General features: G+C 50.9%; 1 protein-coding gene across 1 annotated transcript; it reads left to right on the top strand.

Moving 5' to 3' along the window:
* Positions 1-3,922: 3,922 nt before the first annotated feature.
* Positions 3,923-13,981, top strand: LOC102761215 (arylacetamide deacetylase-like 3). The gene is made up of 4 exons (XM_006766789.2): positions 3,923-4,136; positions 7,804-8,020; positions 10,640-10,703; positions 12,932-13,981. The coding sequence occupies exons 1-4, from the start codon at positions 3,972-3,974 to the stop codon at positions 13,704-13,706; spliced, it is 1,221 nt and encodes a 406-aa protein (XP_006766852.1). The 5' UTR covers positions 3,923-3,971; the 3' UTR covers positions 13,707-13,981.
* Positions 13,982-17,569: the final 3,588 nt, after the last annotated feature.

The raw sequence follows: 17,569 nt of genomic DNA, 5'->3' as shown, positions 1-17,569 counted from the left end.
GGCCACCGTGTTCCATCCATACCGTCTCCACACTCAGGGTACTATTACCATAGGCTTACCTGTGGCCTGCATCCTTGAGCATGGCCTTTGTCACACCTAGAGATGGACACACGGAATTCCTGCCAGGCACGTGGCAAACGCTCAAGAAATCACGGGGAAGGCAACCAGTCTTTGCGGAGGGCCTCCCTCACCCGGGAGGCCCTGTTTGCTGTATAAAGTAAATACTCACTCAACAAGTATTTGTCAGGTGGGTGAAAAATTGAATCGATGAACAGTGCCGTCTCCCAGCTTATCCTTTCTACCACGCCCGGAATCCGTTCTAGCAGCGCCTTAATGAAATAGGCCACCTGGATTTATTCACCAGCAGATGCAAGACTCCTTATCTTCAATTCCAATATCCCGGCCGGCAGCTGGGAAAACGGAGGGCTGTTTTCATTACTTGTTTGGCAGCCAGATCTGACCCGAGCCCATTTGTTGCTGTGTTCAGATTGCAGTTGGGATGACAGTAGCTGTTGGCCTTACTTATTTTGCTTACATCAGTGGTTCTCAACCTTCTGGCCCTTTCAATACAGTTCCTCATGTTGTGACCCAACCATAAAATTATTTTCGTTGCTACTTCATAACTGTAATGTTGCTACTGTGATGAATCGTAATGTAAATATCTGATATGCAGGATGGTCTTAGGCGGCCCCTGTGAAAGGGTCGTTCAACCGCCAAAGGGGTCGCGACCCACAGGTTGAGAACCGCTGGCTTACATCAATGTTCATAGGTTTGCTCCAGAAATCTTCATGTGTGCAAAGTGGAATTCTTTTCCCCATGTCCTGCTGGGTTGCTGTGTATTATACCGTCTATGCACCACTTATCTTGTTATAGCTATTGAAGGGTCAGAACCACATAGGGATCATAATGAGATCTCACCACACTCCCACCAGATTGGCTAAAATGGAAAATAGTGATCACATCCAGCGTTGGCAAGGATGCTGAGCAAACAGATCACCCGTTCATTGCTGGTGGGAATGTAAGATGGCGCGGCCTCTCTGGAATGTTCAACCATAGAGGAAGGAGCCGATTTCGATGGAGAGACTCCAGGTGAGTATGGGGCGGCATACAAGCAGAATGGAGAAGGCAAAGGTCATAGGCAAGTTTCAGGTTCAAGATCAGCCATGTGTGCTGTGGGACATGACCCCAATGCAGGAATAGCCCCCAAATACTACCAGGCAAGGAGTTCTGGATGTCATTGAGCAGGCTCACAGACCAAATTAAGATGGTCTAGTGATGGCGAGCCTATGACACGCGTGTCAGAGGTGACACGCGAACTCATTTTTTTGGTTGATATTTCTTTGTTAAATGGCATTTAAATATATAAAATAAATATCAAAAATATAATAAGTCTTTGTTTTACTATGGTTACCAATATCAAAAAATTTCTATATGTGACATGGCACCAGAGTTAAGTTAGGGTTTTTCAAAATGCTGACACGCCGAGCTCAAAAGGGTCGCCATCACTGGCCTAGTCACAAGGTTTAAACCCATTTAAAACATAGGGAGAAGCAAGGGGAAAGAGAAGGGTAAGTCCGCCCACACTGAAGTAGGTGCCAGGGGTGGCAGATGTGTACCTGCTCCTCACAGGCAATATTCACATGTCTCCTCTCGTTGCCACATCCAGCAGGAGCTCTCTTGGTGTGGTTAAGGGCGCTGGAGGGGTTCCAATGAATGGACCGTGCCCGGAACCAACATGCACACTAACTCCACTGGAGAGACACAGCACCAGGTACACCTGGCCCCGCAGGAGCTCATTCATTAGCTTGCTGAGTAGATGTGACTTTTGTCAGCATCCTTTGGGAAGGACACATAGTGGGGCCATGTTGGCTGTTCCCAACGGGTGAGCAATTTAGAATGATGTGGCTGTCACTCCGGGCCTGGCATTCTCATGGGCTTATCCCTCGGTCTTTCCGTGTTCTGTGTGTGGACTCGATTGTTAATATGTTGTACAGTTACTATCTTGCTTACTGCCTATCGCGAACACTTGGTGTGATCTCCTCCTGTGTCTCTAAGCTGTGTGTTTACTCACAGTCTATCCCTAACAGTCTCTATGTGTTTTATCTAAGCCTCGTGGTACCGGTTTACCGTCATCTATGCTTCCCACGATTCTGAGCTTCCTTCATCCTGTTGTTCTCTCTCTTAGGAGCAGAATTGGGTTTCCCAAATAATAATAATCAAACACCCAGTACCCCAAGCTTCAGCTTCCATATCTTTACAATGAGTAAGAATGTTTGCCCAAGTCATCTCACAGGAAGGCATTTTCAAGAACCGTATGATGGGAAATCATAAAAATGTGGATGGATCGGCAAGAGAGGAACTCGGTGGTTTCAACAAGCTTTGTGGTATGTGGACTGTGGTGGGTTGCTGGAAACGGATGCACTTGGCCTTGGAGTCAGACTTGAATTGAACTGGGTTTGAATCCCAGCTCTGCCTGCCCCTGACTGTGGACCAATTGCTTCATCAAACACAGCCTCTGTCTCCTCATCTGCGGAAATGGAACTAACGGTGTTGTGGGTTCTGGAACTCTCCCTACCCAGCAGTCAAGGGCCCTTGGGGACCTGGGGTAACATGGAGGAGACAGGGGCTGTAGGATCTAAATCTAAATGAGTCGAAGATGGTTTCAAAAGCCATAAACTTCACACAGATTTCATGTGTGCTGTCTCCAGGCTTTTTGCAATTCCACCTCCTCTCGCTTCCACCAGCACTTACAAGAAACATAACCAAACAGAGAGAGGACCCGAGTTTTCCATGTTGCCCTTTTCCCCAGGTCATGTGGCATCATCCATCCATCCATTCAATGATGGTTTTATTGGGCACCTATAGTGTGTGCTCGACACTGGGGATGCCGTAGTGAGCGAAATGGACATGGCTCCCTGCTGGAGTTGTCATTTCCTTGGGGAGACAGGAAATAAGCAGGGAAAACAAACACGTAGAATTCCAAATTCTAAAGTGATTGGAAGCCCGGCTGGCATGACTAGTGGTTGAGCCTCGATCTATGAACCAGGAGGTTGCGGTTCGATTCTCCAGTCGGGGCACATGCCCGGGTTGCGGGCTCAATCCCTAGTGGGGGGCGTGCAGGAGGCAGCCCATCAATGATTCTCTCTCATCATTGATGTTTCTCTCTCTCCCTTCCTCTCTGAAATCAACAACAATATTTTAAATACAAAGAACAGCATCTATGTATTCATTCCTCCATTCGGTAGACATTTGCTGAGCACCTGCTAAGTACCAAACCTCTGGGGATAAAGCAAGGAACAGAACAAGAATTCCTGTCTCCCCAGAAGTTATGTGCTACAGACAATAAACAAGTAAGTGAAGCATGGTACTATGTCAGATGATAATAAAAGACATAATTATAAATTAAGCAGGGGTGTGTGTGTGTGTGTGTGTGTGTGTGTGTGTGTGTGGCAGGGGGTGGGTGGGGTGAGGGTAGGGGGTTACAATTTGAAATAAGGTGGCCAGGGCGGCCTCACTAGGAAGGTGACATGAGAGCAGAGGTGGCAGTAGGGGAGGGTTGAAACAGCTGACGTGTGAAGGAAGAGTGTTGCACAGAGAACAGCACAGAAGCCCTGAGGCCTCCTGGGCCAACTCGGGAGCAGCCAATGAGGTCAAAGGGCGGAGATGTTCGTGCCAACTTCCTAGCTCAGGGCCCTTTCTGGTTGCAGTGCCAGGATGGAGGCTGGAACCCGGGAGCCCCGGTTTCCAGCCGGGCCAGGTTGCCTACACCACTTTCTCCTCTTTGTGGGCCTTGTGGAGCCAGGTCTTCGTTCGAGTCTGTGACTCACCAGGCCTGGGCATCTGGGGCATGAGGAGGTGGGGAAGGCAGGTTGTGATATAAGTGTTGGCGGTCTGTTGGCTCCACACTGTGTCCGAGGTGGCGTGTGCTGAGCACGGACGCTGGTGGCCTCCTCAGTGGTGGAAACAGCAGGATGGCGGTCCTCCTGGCCCTCCTCGGGGCCCCCTGCCTGCTCTTCCTGGGGGTTGGGCTGTGGGTGATCTGCAGCCATTTCTTCACTGCGGACATCCCTGTGGGCATCGGCCACCCTGTGAAGCTGCGGGTACTGCATTGCGCGTTACAGCTGTTGGTGGCATGGGTGAGCTTTGTCCCCTTATTTGTCCCCTCGTTGGGAAGGTTAAGGAGAGAGTTGGGAAAGCAGAGCAGAAGCTTCTAGTTGAGTTAACACTAATATCCTGGTGCTAGAGGCTGACAGTGTATTCTCAAACCTGAATCGTTCCCATTAGGTAACCAGTGGCTCTCACCCTCTTCCCAGGGTTTCCCAAGCCGAATGGGCTGAGAGCCACAAAATTCAAAGAATGATTCCCATTCTCCGAGGAAGAAAAGGCCCCTCCCCGTCCCTGGCTTGGCTCCTGTCTCACCGCATTCACAGCACTCACCAATCTGTGAGGCCATGAGGACAGCACTGTGTTGTCAGGGGCCCCTTACTACCCACCTGCTAGCTAGAGCTGGCCAATGACAAAATAAAGAGGCACGCTAGCAAATGAGCAAGTTAGTACAGATGAACAAAACTACAGAAGGTGTCTTTATAGATACACCAGAGGCCCGGTGCATGACATTTGTGCACTCTGGCGGGGGGCGGGGGCGGACCCTCAGCCTGGCCTGCGCCCTTTAGCAGTCCGGGAGCCCTCTGGGGATGTCCGACTGACGGCGTAGGCCTGTTCCCATAGTCAGACATCCTTAGTGCTGCTGCGGATGTGGGAGAGGCTCCTGCAACCACCGCTGCGTTCCCCAGATGTCAGCCCAGCTTGTGGCTGAGTCAGCACTCTCCCTGTGGGAGCACATTGACCACCGGGGGCAGCTCTTGCATTGAGCATCTGCCCTTTGGTGGTCAATGCGTGCCATAGCAACCAGCCATTCAGTCGATTTACATATTACCCTTTTATTATATAGGATATAATTTGCCTTGGAGAGATGGAAGACTGGTCTTTTTTCTTTTCTTTCTTTTTGGGAGAGGGAGCGGGAGGGAATAGAGAGATAGACACATCCATGAGAAAGAGGCATTGGTCGGCTGCCTCCTGCATGCTCCCTACTGGGGTTCAAGCCTGCAACCAGGGCATGTGCCCTGACCAGGAATCAAATTGGGGACCTCTTGGTTCAACCACTGAGCCACATTGGCTGGGCAAGATGGAAAACTGTTTATGTCATTAGATTCTGCTTGCTGTTCTTGGTGTGTGTAGTTCAATGAAATCCATGTAAGTAGGCCATGGCAAGAATCGTATTGAGGTTGGCATAAGGGTTTGCCGTGCTGTTTCGAGGGCTGGCAGAAACAGCAGATAGAAAATCCGTTTCTTAAGTCTCTTATGTAATGACCAGCGATTGCAAACGCCTGTTCTCATGGGAAACCCTTGATGGAGAAGAGCCCAGGAACCACAGGTTTCTTTGCCAGGGTCAGGTGATGAACCACTCCTGTCCTCTTCCTGGCCTTGACCTTCATAGTCTACAGTCCAGGTTCCCAAACACAGTGACTCGGTTTCCTCCTCTGCAGAACAGGGAAATAACAGTCCCGACTTCATAGCATGTTGTGGCGAGGCAGTGAGTTGAGTGTGTGTCTGAAGGCCCAGCACAGAGTGAGCTCTCCATAAATATTAGCCGTATTCCTGTTTGTTGATTTGTCTTTTTCTATACAGATGTCTGTGTTGTACAGCTACTACCTGCCACCCGCCAGTTCTAGCTCTGAGGATCAGTGATAGTGAAAAAGTCCCAGCTAGAGTCTTCCTGCCGAGCCGGGGAGACTGGGAGATGGGAGCTGGGGGAGAGATGGTAACATACAAAAAAACCTGATTTATGGGGAAGTAAGACAGGGCAGTGGGGTACGGCAGGGCTTGTTATGGGATTCCCCAAGCCCCCAAGGGTGACAGAAGGCAGGGCGTCTGTGAATTTGGATGGGATAAAAATCACCCCATTTTCACTAACTTCTAATGAAATATACGATTTCTTCCCATTCTAAACGAGGGTGGTAATCCACAGCTGTGACAGCAGAAGCTGTGACTGGTCACCAGAGGGATCACATGTTTTCTGAACATATTACAGAGGTGGCAGATTCTGTGAAAACTCCCGTGTGTACCCCATTCCTTTGAGATGATGATAGTATGAGACCAGCCCCCAGATCTCACTGTTTAGTGTGCTAGTAAGGAAGCCCACATAGTATGACATCACACATTCACTTCAATATTCTGATAATCATATTAAAACTAGTGAACTGGTGCATGGATTCAGGCACATTGAAAAGAAATTATTTAGAAGGTGGCTGGCGAGGTGGGACTGGGTGAGATGGGCCGGACACACCCTGGAGCCAACCTCCCATAGTCCCTTCCTGGCCAGCTGCAGCTAGGGTTGGCGCCGGGGCTCGAAGGGCATCTGCAGAGTGAGCGGGGTCCCTCTGGCAGGTGGGGTCCCTTGGTCTGGCCTGTGGGGGTCAGGCCGAAACCAGCTCTCTGACATCCCCGGGGCAGGGGGGGAGGTGGGTCCCGGAGTGTGATGGGGCACTCTGCAAAGCTGCTGTCTACAGGGTGTGGAACGCAAACACAAGTGTGCAGTAAACCGTGTTTGGGCTGACAGTACCCTAGCAACAACACACCCCATGGCCAAAGATGGAATCGTGTGGCCCCGCAAGGAATTGGGCTCCCTCTTCTCTGGTTTTGGGGTGTTTCACCTGAGAACCGCCACCACCAAGTCACTGCAGCTCGGCAGCTCCTGCGCTGAGTGTCTGCCTCTTGGTGGTCAGTACGCGTCATAGCAACTGGTCAGAGGGTTGCACGCTTAGCATATTAGCCTTTTATATAAATAGATAAAACTGCCTTCCTTCGCAATCCCACCCAACATTCTGCCACAAGGTCACAGGCTTCACTCTCAGCCCAGTGGCCTCAGCACAGAAAAGGTCGGGAACCCTGGAAAGACAGTGCCCAGGGGCAGACCCCACTTTGTTTTGATTTTTTTTATGATGCAAACTTTCAGACATACACCCATAGTAGAAAGAATTCCCATGTCCCCACCCCACAGCTTGAGTGACCCTTGGCCAATCTTGCTTCATCTGTGTCCCCAACTTGTCTCTCATTCCCATTTGTTTATGAAGCAAGTCCTGGATATTGTATTTTTTAAATTGATTTCAGTGAGGAAGGAAGAGAGAGCGAGAGAGAAACATCAATGATGAGAGAATCATTGATTGGCTGCCTCCTGCACACCCACCACACTGGGGATCAAGCCTGCAACCCTGGCATGTGCCCTGACCAGGAATTGAACAGTGACCTCCAGGTTCATAGGTCGATCCTCAACCAAAGAGCCATACTGGCTTGGCTGGATATCGTATTATTTTATCCAAAACTATTTCCATAGGTATCTCTAAAAGATAAGAACTCCACCCTCCCCTTTTAGAAAAAAAACCACCCCACCATGGAGTCATTATGTCTTAAAAATAGCAACAACAACAGGGAGGGCCAGGATGGCTGGTGGGGGCATGGGGTTCGTTGGGGGGCGGGGTGTTGGTACAAGGGGGGTGTCCCTGGAAGGAATGTCAGGCCCAGGCCCAGCTGGAGCAGGCACCTGGTGGGGGTGGGGAGTTCCAGGTGGAGGAACCTCAGGGGTGGCCAGAGCTTGGTCTGCAGGGCTGGGCTGTGCCTGGAACCTTCTGCTCAGGGGATGAGGGCCCGCCCCTTTGCAGACGGCACGTGTAGTCGAGGGGTGGCAGGACTCCCAGGGACACCCCGAAATCCTTCCCACTACATTTCCTCTTCTCTGGCCAACAGGGGTTGATTCTTGAGAAACTGAGAATCTGTTCGATGCCCCAGTTTCTCCATTTCGTGCACGACCTGCTGCCGTTCATCAAGGATCCAGATGTGGTGGTCACCGACCTCCTCTTCGGGACCATCCCGGTGAAGCTGTACCAGCCCAGGAGGACCTCCCGCAGCCTCCGGCCCGGCATCCTGCTGTTCCATGGCGGAGGGACGATCGTGGGGAGCTTCAGTAAGAGTCCTCCCCTGAGACCTGGCCTGCGGTGTGACAGGCCGAGCAGCGTGGGGGGCGCCCACCTCCCGGCATGAGGCTGCACTCCTGTCATCATCTGGGGTCTAGACGCCCCTGTGATGACCTGGGAACCCTGGGGCAGCTAGCGGGTCCCAGTTCGTTCAGGCGGCAAAGATACAGAATGTACTGATCTCTTTCTGGAAGGAAGAGAGCAATGGATCCTGTGCAGGTTCCTCCCCACTATGCGACAGCCTTCCTAAGCCGAAATGATGTCAAGCAAAGAAGGAATTCTCTTAGGACACCGCTTGCTAGTGGCTGCACAAAATAAGCTGAGATAAAGCCCAGATGCTCGGTTCAGAGCTCTGAGCTGAAGGCTGAGATGAGGAGTGTTCCGGTGGGAGAAGCAGGGGGCCACCCCTGCTGGAGAAGCAGGGGGCCACTCTCCCTGCTGGAGTGGGGGTGGGGATGGAGGTGGGGGTGGAGGAGGGGGTAGAGGTTGGGGAGGGGGGAGTGGTGCTGCCTCTATAAGGGCTCTCTGCAAAACAGACGCTGTTACTTTTCACCTTTTTTTTCTTTGTAAAAGTGAGAATCCACTTGGGGACTTCCTCTGGTTAGCCAAAATCAGAAGCTAATGTAGGTGCTTCGTAAAAGCAGAGTTTCGAAAAGCTGGGGTGCTCTCTATCCATGTGAAATTCACAGAACATAAAATCCGCCGTCTGAAAGTGCACAGTTCGGTGGCATTTCGTACATTCACACTGTTGTGTGGCCACCGCTTCTACGTAGTTGGAAATAAGGATTTCTAAAGCATGAAAATGACTAAAACACGTCGTTTTGTTTCACATCAGGAGTTCCTTGAGACACATTCTGGGATAAACAGACGTGAAGACCAAAGATTCAAGGAAAATTAATGAGAGAAAAAACTCACAATTGAGACAATTTTATTCTCTTAATCTCCCCCTTCCCCAACTGTAGGAATTGGGGGTAGGGGGTGGGGGGAGGGCGGGGAACAGCTTTATGGTGCTTTCTAGTCTGTGGAATGCCAGGATCTATTGCGGGAGTCTTTGAGAATAGGGGTTGGATGCAGCCATGGTGTGGGTATGTCTGCATACTGACGGACAGGAACAGCAAGTATTTACTAATTTTTATCCTCACCTGAAGATATTTTTCATTGATTTGAGAGAGAGAGAGAGATGTGAGAAACATTGATCACTTTCCTCCCTACTCACCTCCACCGGAGATCAAACCCACAACCCTTCAATGCACAGGATTACACTCCAATCAACTGAGCCGCCCGGCCAGGGCAACATTGAATTTATTAATTAATATTTACAATTATTAGTATTTACATGGCAGGCACGGCGGAAGCCCTTTGTGTGCATTATCTCATTGAAAACCCCCACGCCCTGTGATTATCACTATCCCCATTTCACAGATGAGAAAAACTCAGGCCTCAGAGAGAGAAGGGACATACCTCTCACTGCTTCAACTCAAGTGCAAAGGAGGCAACATAGCCCTTGCTGGTTTGTCTCAGTGGATAGAGCATCGGCCTGCAGACTGAAGGGTCCTGGGTTTGATTCTGTCAAGGGCACATGCCTGGGGTGTGGGCATGTAGGAGGCAGCAGATCAATGATTCTCTGTCATCATTGATGTTTCTCTCTCTCTCCCTCTCCCTTCCTCTCTGAAATCAATGTAAAAAATATATCTCTATTTATAAAAGGCGAATATGCAAATTGTCCACTTGGGAGTTTCACCAGGAGAGCAGGAGTTGGATCGCTTGCTATGATGTGTGCTGACCACTAGGGGGTGGCACAGAACATGGCTAGTGACCAGCGGGGGCAGCAGGGTGCGGAGGGGGTGAGGGAAGGAGGAGGCCAGGAAGCAGGGAGGCCAGGCCTAGGGACCCTGCCCTGCATGAAATTCGTGCACAGGTGGGTTCTGGCAGGCCCACCCTGATCGGCTGGCCAGGGGGAGGGGATGAGGGCAGTCAGCCAGCCAGCCCTGTGCCCTGGTCAAACTCCTGGTTGAACTCCCGGTTGAGGGGACAATTTGCATATTGGTATTATATAGGACAGTGATCGGCAAACTGCGGCTTGATATGCCCGGTGCATGAAATTCATGCAGGGGAGTGGGGAGGGGGAATCCTCTCAGCCTGGCCTGCACCCTCTCCAATCTAGGACCCATTGGACATTCTTCTCGCTGGCTCCTAACTGCTCACCTGCCTGCCTGCTTGATTTCCCCTAACCATCTCTGCCTGCCAGCCTGGTTGCCCCTAACTGCTCTCCCCTGCCTGCCTGATTGCCCCTAACCGCCTTTGCCTGAGCCCCGCCACCATGGCTTTGTCCGGAAGGAGGACCGGATGACCAGAAGATGTTGACCCAGTCTAATTAGCATATTACCCTTTTATTAATATAGATATGAAAAGGAGGCAATGTAGAGATTCAAACTTGGGTCTGAATTCAGAGTTCACACACAGAACCACTGTACTGATGGCCTAACAGATTCTCAGATATTGTCAATGAACATTCACGTGGTGGTTGTCAGTGAGCAGGGGCTGCCAATGATGGGTAAAGGAAGCCCACTAGCTTTCCTAGTGAATTAAGAAAGTCTCTTATTTTCCAGAAATGTACCACACAATCTGCTGTCGTTTGTGCAAGGAGAGTGACTCGGTGGTTTTAATAGTTGGGTGAGTAAAGGGGAAAGTGGGGAGGGCCAGAGAAACCACGCTGTGACCTGGAGTGAGGGGGCAGGAGGTAGGGACTTAGATAGCAGGGAGTTGAAGGACATCAGGAGCAAGGACATCAATAAGGAGGAGAGGAAGGAAGAGGGAGAGACGGAGAGGCAGAGAACAGGCCCTCCTTCCTGTGGGCAGCCCGTGGCTATGCTTCAGTGGGGTGTTCTGTGTGTGGCATCATTTGGAAGCTGGGTGGGGGGTGGGCTGCATTAAGCGGGCCAGCTGCCGAGCTTCACGGTGCAACACTTTCGGGTGGAATGCTCTGGGTTGAGCAGAACAGCCCGGCACGTCTCTCCACTAAATGCCCACAGTGCTCTGCGCCATCACCAGGACAACCACAAGCACCGTCACATCATTTCCAAGTGCTCTCCAGAGGGCAGTCCACCCTGGCGAGATCCATCAAAGGAAGGGAGAAAAATTAAGAAGCCACTCTCTCTCCTAGCTGATTTTGGAGAGTCACCCACCCAACCTGGAAAGGCGGTGAAGAGGGCTTGGTGGACATGGGGCAGGAGAGATCTGGGCGGACCCCCTCCCTGGGAAGCCCCCTCCCTGGGCCTCCATGTCAGGCAAACTGGACATACATGAGGAGTGGTCACTGTCGCGGTGTGGCCTTGTCCTCCTGCCTAACACAGAGTCCCACTGGGGCTGGGAGGTGCCTCTGATGGCGCTTCTCCCGCAGTTTTGTTGAAATGCACGCCCCAGGAAGAAATACCAATTGCCACCATCTTGGTGGGGCTCCATTTCCCGGCTTTCCTGTGGCACAGCTAGCTGAGTAGAGTGAAAAAACAGATGTCAGTCCCGGCCGAGGGAGAGAGACCCGGATAGCACGTCACCTTACAGTTCTTGGCTCCAAAACTGTTTTTGTGGGGGGAATGGAAATCTGGGTCCAACTGTTGGCCCTTACATGTCGTACTGCTCTGGTTGTGCTACCTAGTGGTCGGCAAACTGTGGCTCGCGAGCCGCATGCGGCTCTTTGGCCCCTTGAGTGTGGCTCTTCCACAAAATACCAACTTCTGCGCATGGGCCACAAAGTTTCAATCGCCGCACGTGGTATTTTGTGGAAGAGCCACACTCAAGGGGCCAAAGAGCCGCATGTGGCTCGCGAGCCGCCGTTTGCCGACCACTGTGCTACACCAAGAGATGGTCAGTAAAATGTACCAGCAAATACCTGCAGGGAAGTTATGTTGTGAGTCCCACGGAGACAGGGTGTAGGAGTGAAAGCATTGCCGCCCCAGGCAGCTCAGAAGAGGGGCATCAGAATGGACAGGCTGGCAGAAGCTTTGTGGATCCCATAAAGCATTTCCTAGGTGAGAGGCCAGCATTCAGAAGAGGGAAATTTCTCTCCAAACTCAGATTTCTGGAATCTCTTGAAAAATGCCAGGCTGGCGAACCCGCGTGACAGCTGCCCCTGCGTGAAGCCCGGGGCTGGAGTTGGGGTGGTTGATCTGAAGGAGGTGCATACTAGTATGTTATCTGCTGGCAATTGGTAGTATCTAAGTCAGTTGTTCTCAACCTTGGCTGCACATTAGAATCACCTGGGAATCTTTTTAAAATCCTGATTTCTGGGCCTCATCCTCCGGAAATTCTGTTTCTTTGTTACTAATGTTGTGGCCCCACACTCCATAACAAAGAGACAGAATTTCCAGAGGATGAGGCCCAGAAATCAGGATTTTAAAAAGATTCCCAGGTGATTCTAATGTGCAGCCAAGGTTGAGAACCACTGATCAGTCTTCAAGAGGTGAGGCCACAAAGACCTGTGAGCATGGCAGCCTTATTTACAATCTAAACCCAGGCCAGCTGCTGGTAAGAGAAATCCAAAAAACAGGAACAGGTGTGAGCCGGGGCAGCCCCAGCAGGTAGGTTCTGAGGGAGGGGGCTCCTGGTGGTGATAGCTAAGTTGTGGACCAATTGGTGGATGGCAGGGCTCTTGAGGTCACAACGTGTCCCCTAACTTGACCTGGAGACAGTGGGACTAGCAGCTGCCTCTTACAGAGCCCATGTGCTGGGCACTGAGGACTTTCTGTCTCTGAGCTCATTTAAGCCCCAGACCTTAACTTTAACTGCTCAGATCTCAGAAGGAGGAGTTAATGGAAGAACTTGGAGCCCAGGATGCCAGGCACAGGTGTTTGGGCCTCTACTGGGGCAATGAGTGTAAACCATGTTCCTTGATTCCCTTCTAGATACCGTCTGGCACCCCAGCATAGGTTCCCAGTGCCAATAAGAGACTGCTTCGCGGCCGCCACCCACTTCCTGAAGTCCCTTGACATGTATGGGGTGGATCCAGCCCGGGTTGTGGTCTGTGGTGACAGCGCGGGAGGGGGAGTCGCCGCGGCAGCTTGTCAAAAATTTCTGGATCGTTCAGATCTGCCCAAGATCCGGGCCCAGCTTCTGATCTACCCCACTCTCCAAGTCCTGGATTACCAGCTGCCTTCCTTCCAGCAGAACAAGAATGTGCCACTGGTCACTCTGGATTTTGTCTTCCTCTGCATGTCTTATTACCTGGACGTGAGCCTCCAGTGGAAAAACGCTATCCTGAAAGGCGCCCATATGCCTGCCCAAGTCTGGGAAAAGTACAGGAAGTGGCTGGACCCCGAAAACATCCCGGAGAGGTTTAAGAAGAGAGGCTACCGCCAGGTGGCCCGTGCGCCCCTGAATGAGGCTGCCTACCTGGAGACGGACCTCCTCCTGGATTTGCTGAACTCGCCCATGCTTGCAGAAGACGAAGTCGTGTCTCGGTTCCCGGAAGCCTGCATCGTGAGCTGTGAGTATGACATTCTCCGGGACAACTCACTGCTGTACAAGAAGAGACTGGAGGACCTGGGCGTCCCGGTGACTTGGCACCACATGGAGGATGGTTTCCACGGGGTGCTGAGCACCCTGGGCATGGGCTGCCTTCAAGTCCCCTGCGCCACGAGGATTCTGAGGCTCATGGTCCAGTTTATAAAGGGGCTGTGAGCAGCTCTCCCTCCCCCGGGAGCTGTGAGTGGAGGTCCCGCCATCATCCAGTTCCTATGGACCTCTCTGTTGCTGATGGAGGTGATGCTGAGAGGGGCTAGGGGAGAATATTGAGATTGCTATCTTCTTCTTTAAAAACACAAACAAACAAAAAACACAAAACAACAAAAAACACAGCCCGGTTAGTTGAGCTTTGATCAATGAACAAGAGGGTCATGGTTTGATTCCTGGTCAAGGCATATGCCCAGGTTGTGGGCTAAATCCCCAGTGTGGGGCGTGCAGGAGGCAAGCTGATCAATGATTCTCTCTCATCACTGATGTTTCTATCTCTCTCTCCCTCTCCCTTCTTCTCTCTGAAATCAATAAAAATATTTAAAACCAAATATATATATATTTTTAATCACACAAAGTATATGTTTGTTTGTCTTATTTTATTTTTTTGTTAATCTTCACCCAAGGATATATTCCCCTCCTCCCCCGCCCCACCACTGATTTTTAGAGAGAGTGCGGGGCGGGGGGGGGGGGGGGAGAGAGAGAAACCAAGGTGAGACGAACTCAGAGCGGACAGAGAGGTAGAGCACAGACAAATGTGAAAGTAGAGGCAGAAAGACGGGCAGAAACGAAACATCAATGTGAGAGAGACACATCAATTGGTTACCTCCCACACATGCTCTGACCAGGCTGGGGATCGAGCCTGCAACCAAGGTACATGCCCTTGACTAGAATCGAACCTGAGACCCTTCAGTCCGCGGGCTGACGCTCTAACCACTGAGTAAAACTGGCTAGGGCACCATCTTCTTCTTGCTCCAGGTTCTAGAATCAGAGAATGCATGTTTCTGATGTCTGAAGGGAGAGCAGTAGATGTGACAGGTTTTGGGGGGAGGGTTGGGGGTCTTTGTCTGTGTGCACCGTTGGGAAAAATGGTCAGCAGTGGCCTTTTGTGAGACTGGCCCTTTGGCTGTCGAACAATCCTTTCACAGGGGTCGCCTAAGACCATCCTGCATCTTAGATATTTACATGATGATTCATCACAGTAGCAACATTACAGTTATGAAGTAGCAACGAAAATAATTTTATGGTTGGGTCACAACATGAGGAACTGTATTGAAAGGGCCAGAAGGTTGAGAACCACTGATGTAAGGGTTGCACACAGCCTCCCTGAGGCGGGGTTCAGACTGCCCAGGCTGGTCCAGACTGTGGGTAACAGGAGTGACCACTTGGCTGGCCGTGGACACACCCAGGGCATCATGTGCGGCCTCATGGGCTTTTTCCAATCTGACTGAGAGGGTGGGGCTCGGATGTTCTAGACCTGCAGGTGGAGGAAGAGAAACTGGTTCCACTCTCCTCCTCTGGGTACAGGGTGACATGTTTCTTGCTATTCCCCTGTCTCTGAGTTCAGAGTCTCAATTGCCTGGGCTGGAAGAGTTAGGGTGGAGTGGGTAGGTTTTCCATGGTGGTTGGCAACTAGTGACAGATGAAGACAGCTCAGAGCCACTGATTAGGGGAGCTCTGGAGCTCTTGGTGTCAAAGTGTCAGAAGAGAGCATTTGGGCCCTAGCTGGTTTGGCTCAGTGGATAGAGCATCTGCCTGTGGACTGAAGGGTCCTGGGTTCGATTCCAGTCAAGGGCATATGCCTGGGTTGCCTGGCTCAATCCCTAGTGGGGGGTGTGCAGGAGGCAGCTGATCAATGACTCCGTCTCATCATCGATGCTTCTATCTCTCTCTCCTCTCTTTCTCTCTGAAATCAATAAAAACATATTTTTTTTTAAAAAAGAAAACAAAACAAAAAAGAGAAGAGAGCAGTTGAAAAGGTCTGGATCCTGAGTCAGAGACCCATGAAGACCGAGTCTGACCAAACTCAATCTTACCTACAGTGAGAAATTGAGGAAGGGCCAAAGGTACTGAAAATGTGTAGCGAGGACTATTTCTGTTGTAAGACACAGAACCAACTCAAATTGACCTAAATCAGAGACAATGTATTGGCCCCAGGGATAAATTAGGATTGGTTAGATGCAGGAACTCAAACAATGCCACGACCTTTTCTTCTTTCCTCTAGTCAATGACTTTCTCTGTTTATTTTACCTTCACTTCTCATGGTGGCCCCGAGCAGCTCCATACTTACATTCTCCCAGGGTCATTGTATAGGATTTGCCTCATTCTCAGCAGTCCCAGCAGAGATCGCATTATAACTGGATGGCTGGGTGGGCTTTCGGCATGGTGTGTCCAGTGGCCCCAACCAAGGGAATGGAATGTTCTGACTCACCAGACACAAGTCCCATGCCATCCTTGGAGAGGAGGGCGGAGTAAACTCCACCTGGTGCTTGAACTGAGCACAGGGGAGGGCGGGACTACTTCCCTCACATCAACACTTACTCTACTGGGTGGATGTCAACACTCACCCTTCTGCAGAAGCTAAATTGAATCCTGAATCAAGGGACATGGAAGTGGCAAGAGAGGACAAGGACCACGGGCAAGTTGACCACCTGCCCCTTAGGAATAGAAATTCCTTTAAATGGATGACTCATAACCGGCCATTGTGACCCAGTGGTTGAGCATCAGCCTATGAACCAAGAGGTCATGGTTCGATTCCTTGTCAGGGCACATGCCTGGGTTGTGGGCTTGATCCCCAGTGGGGTGGGGGGAGTAGTGCAGGAGGCAGCTGATCAATGCTTTTCCTCTCATCATTGATGTTTCTATCTCTCCCTCTCACTTCCTCTCTGAAATCAATAAAAAAATATTTCTTAAAAAATGGTCTGGCTGGCATGGCTCAGTAGTTAAACATGGATCTATGAGCCAAGCGGTCACAGTTCGATTCCTGGTCAGGGCACATGCCTAGGCTGCAGATTCGATCTGCACACAGGGGCCTGCAGGAGGCAGCCCATCAGTGATTCTGTCTCATCATTGATGTTTCTATTTCTCTCCCCTTCTCCTTTCCTCTCTGAAATCAATAAAAAATATATTTTAAAAAAATTAATAAAAAAAAGGATGACCCAGGCTCCCATGCTGACCCTATCTGTTCTTCAAGAGACTCTATTCCTGGTTGGCCAGTGGTTTTTACAGACCAAGACCCAAGTTTACAAAACCCGCAGGCATTCCTTTAACTGGCTTTCAGTTGAATGTCTGTGCTGAAACATGGGACAGAGAAGAAGCCATTGGGTGGCTTCTCGATCTATTCACAGCAGGCAGCCCCGCAGGTGGCTTTGTTGGAGAACTAGAAAGCCCTCATTGAAAGAACATTGTTTGGTGGCCATTCAGCCGTTGGGGAGCATTGGAATCTAAGAGGCATGGTCCCTTTTGAGAAGACCTCTGAGTTGAGTCTGGTTGGCTTCCCTCCCGGAGTGTGGTCTTTGTTATTTCACTGTTGCCTCTGGAGGCAGGTGGAGAGACATGAGCTGACCTTCTGGAGGGTTGGGTGGTTGGCTCTTCCCCTGCGGGGTGCCGAGGAGGGGGATGAGACACTGGAGGATTGTTCCCAGTGGAGGTGAGTGGGCTATTCTTTAGGGACTGGAAGCACTATTAGATGGACCTCCACCCGAACCACCTGATAAGTGCTTGCAGCCCTGCTCTTGTCTCCTGCTCGCTTATGACCTGGGGTGGGGGACTGCCCCTCCCCTGGCTCATTGCACTCCTACCCCCTGTTTCAGGGATCTGCAAATAATAAGTCTTGTGACTTTGCCTCCTTTTTTAAAATTTTTTTTTAATATTTGACTGAGGGAGAGGGATAGAGAGTTAGAAACATCGATGAGAGAGAAACATCGATCAGCTGCCTCCTACACACTTCCTACTGGAGATGTGCCCGCAACCAGGGTACATGCCCTTGACTGGAATCGAACCTGGGACCTTTCAGTCCACAGGCCGATGCT

Source organism: Myotis davidii, unplaced genomic scaffold, assembly GCF_000327345.1.
Source record: "Myotis davidii unplaced genomic scaffold, ASM32734v1 scaffold299, whole genome shotgun sequence".
Taxonomy (NCBI): domain Eukaryota; kingdom Metazoa; phylum Chordata; class Mammalia; order Chiroptera; family Vespertilionidae; genus Myotis; species Myotis davidii.
Note: the sequence above shows the minus strand (reverse complement) of the source record. Positions and strands in the feature narration are given on the sequence as shown.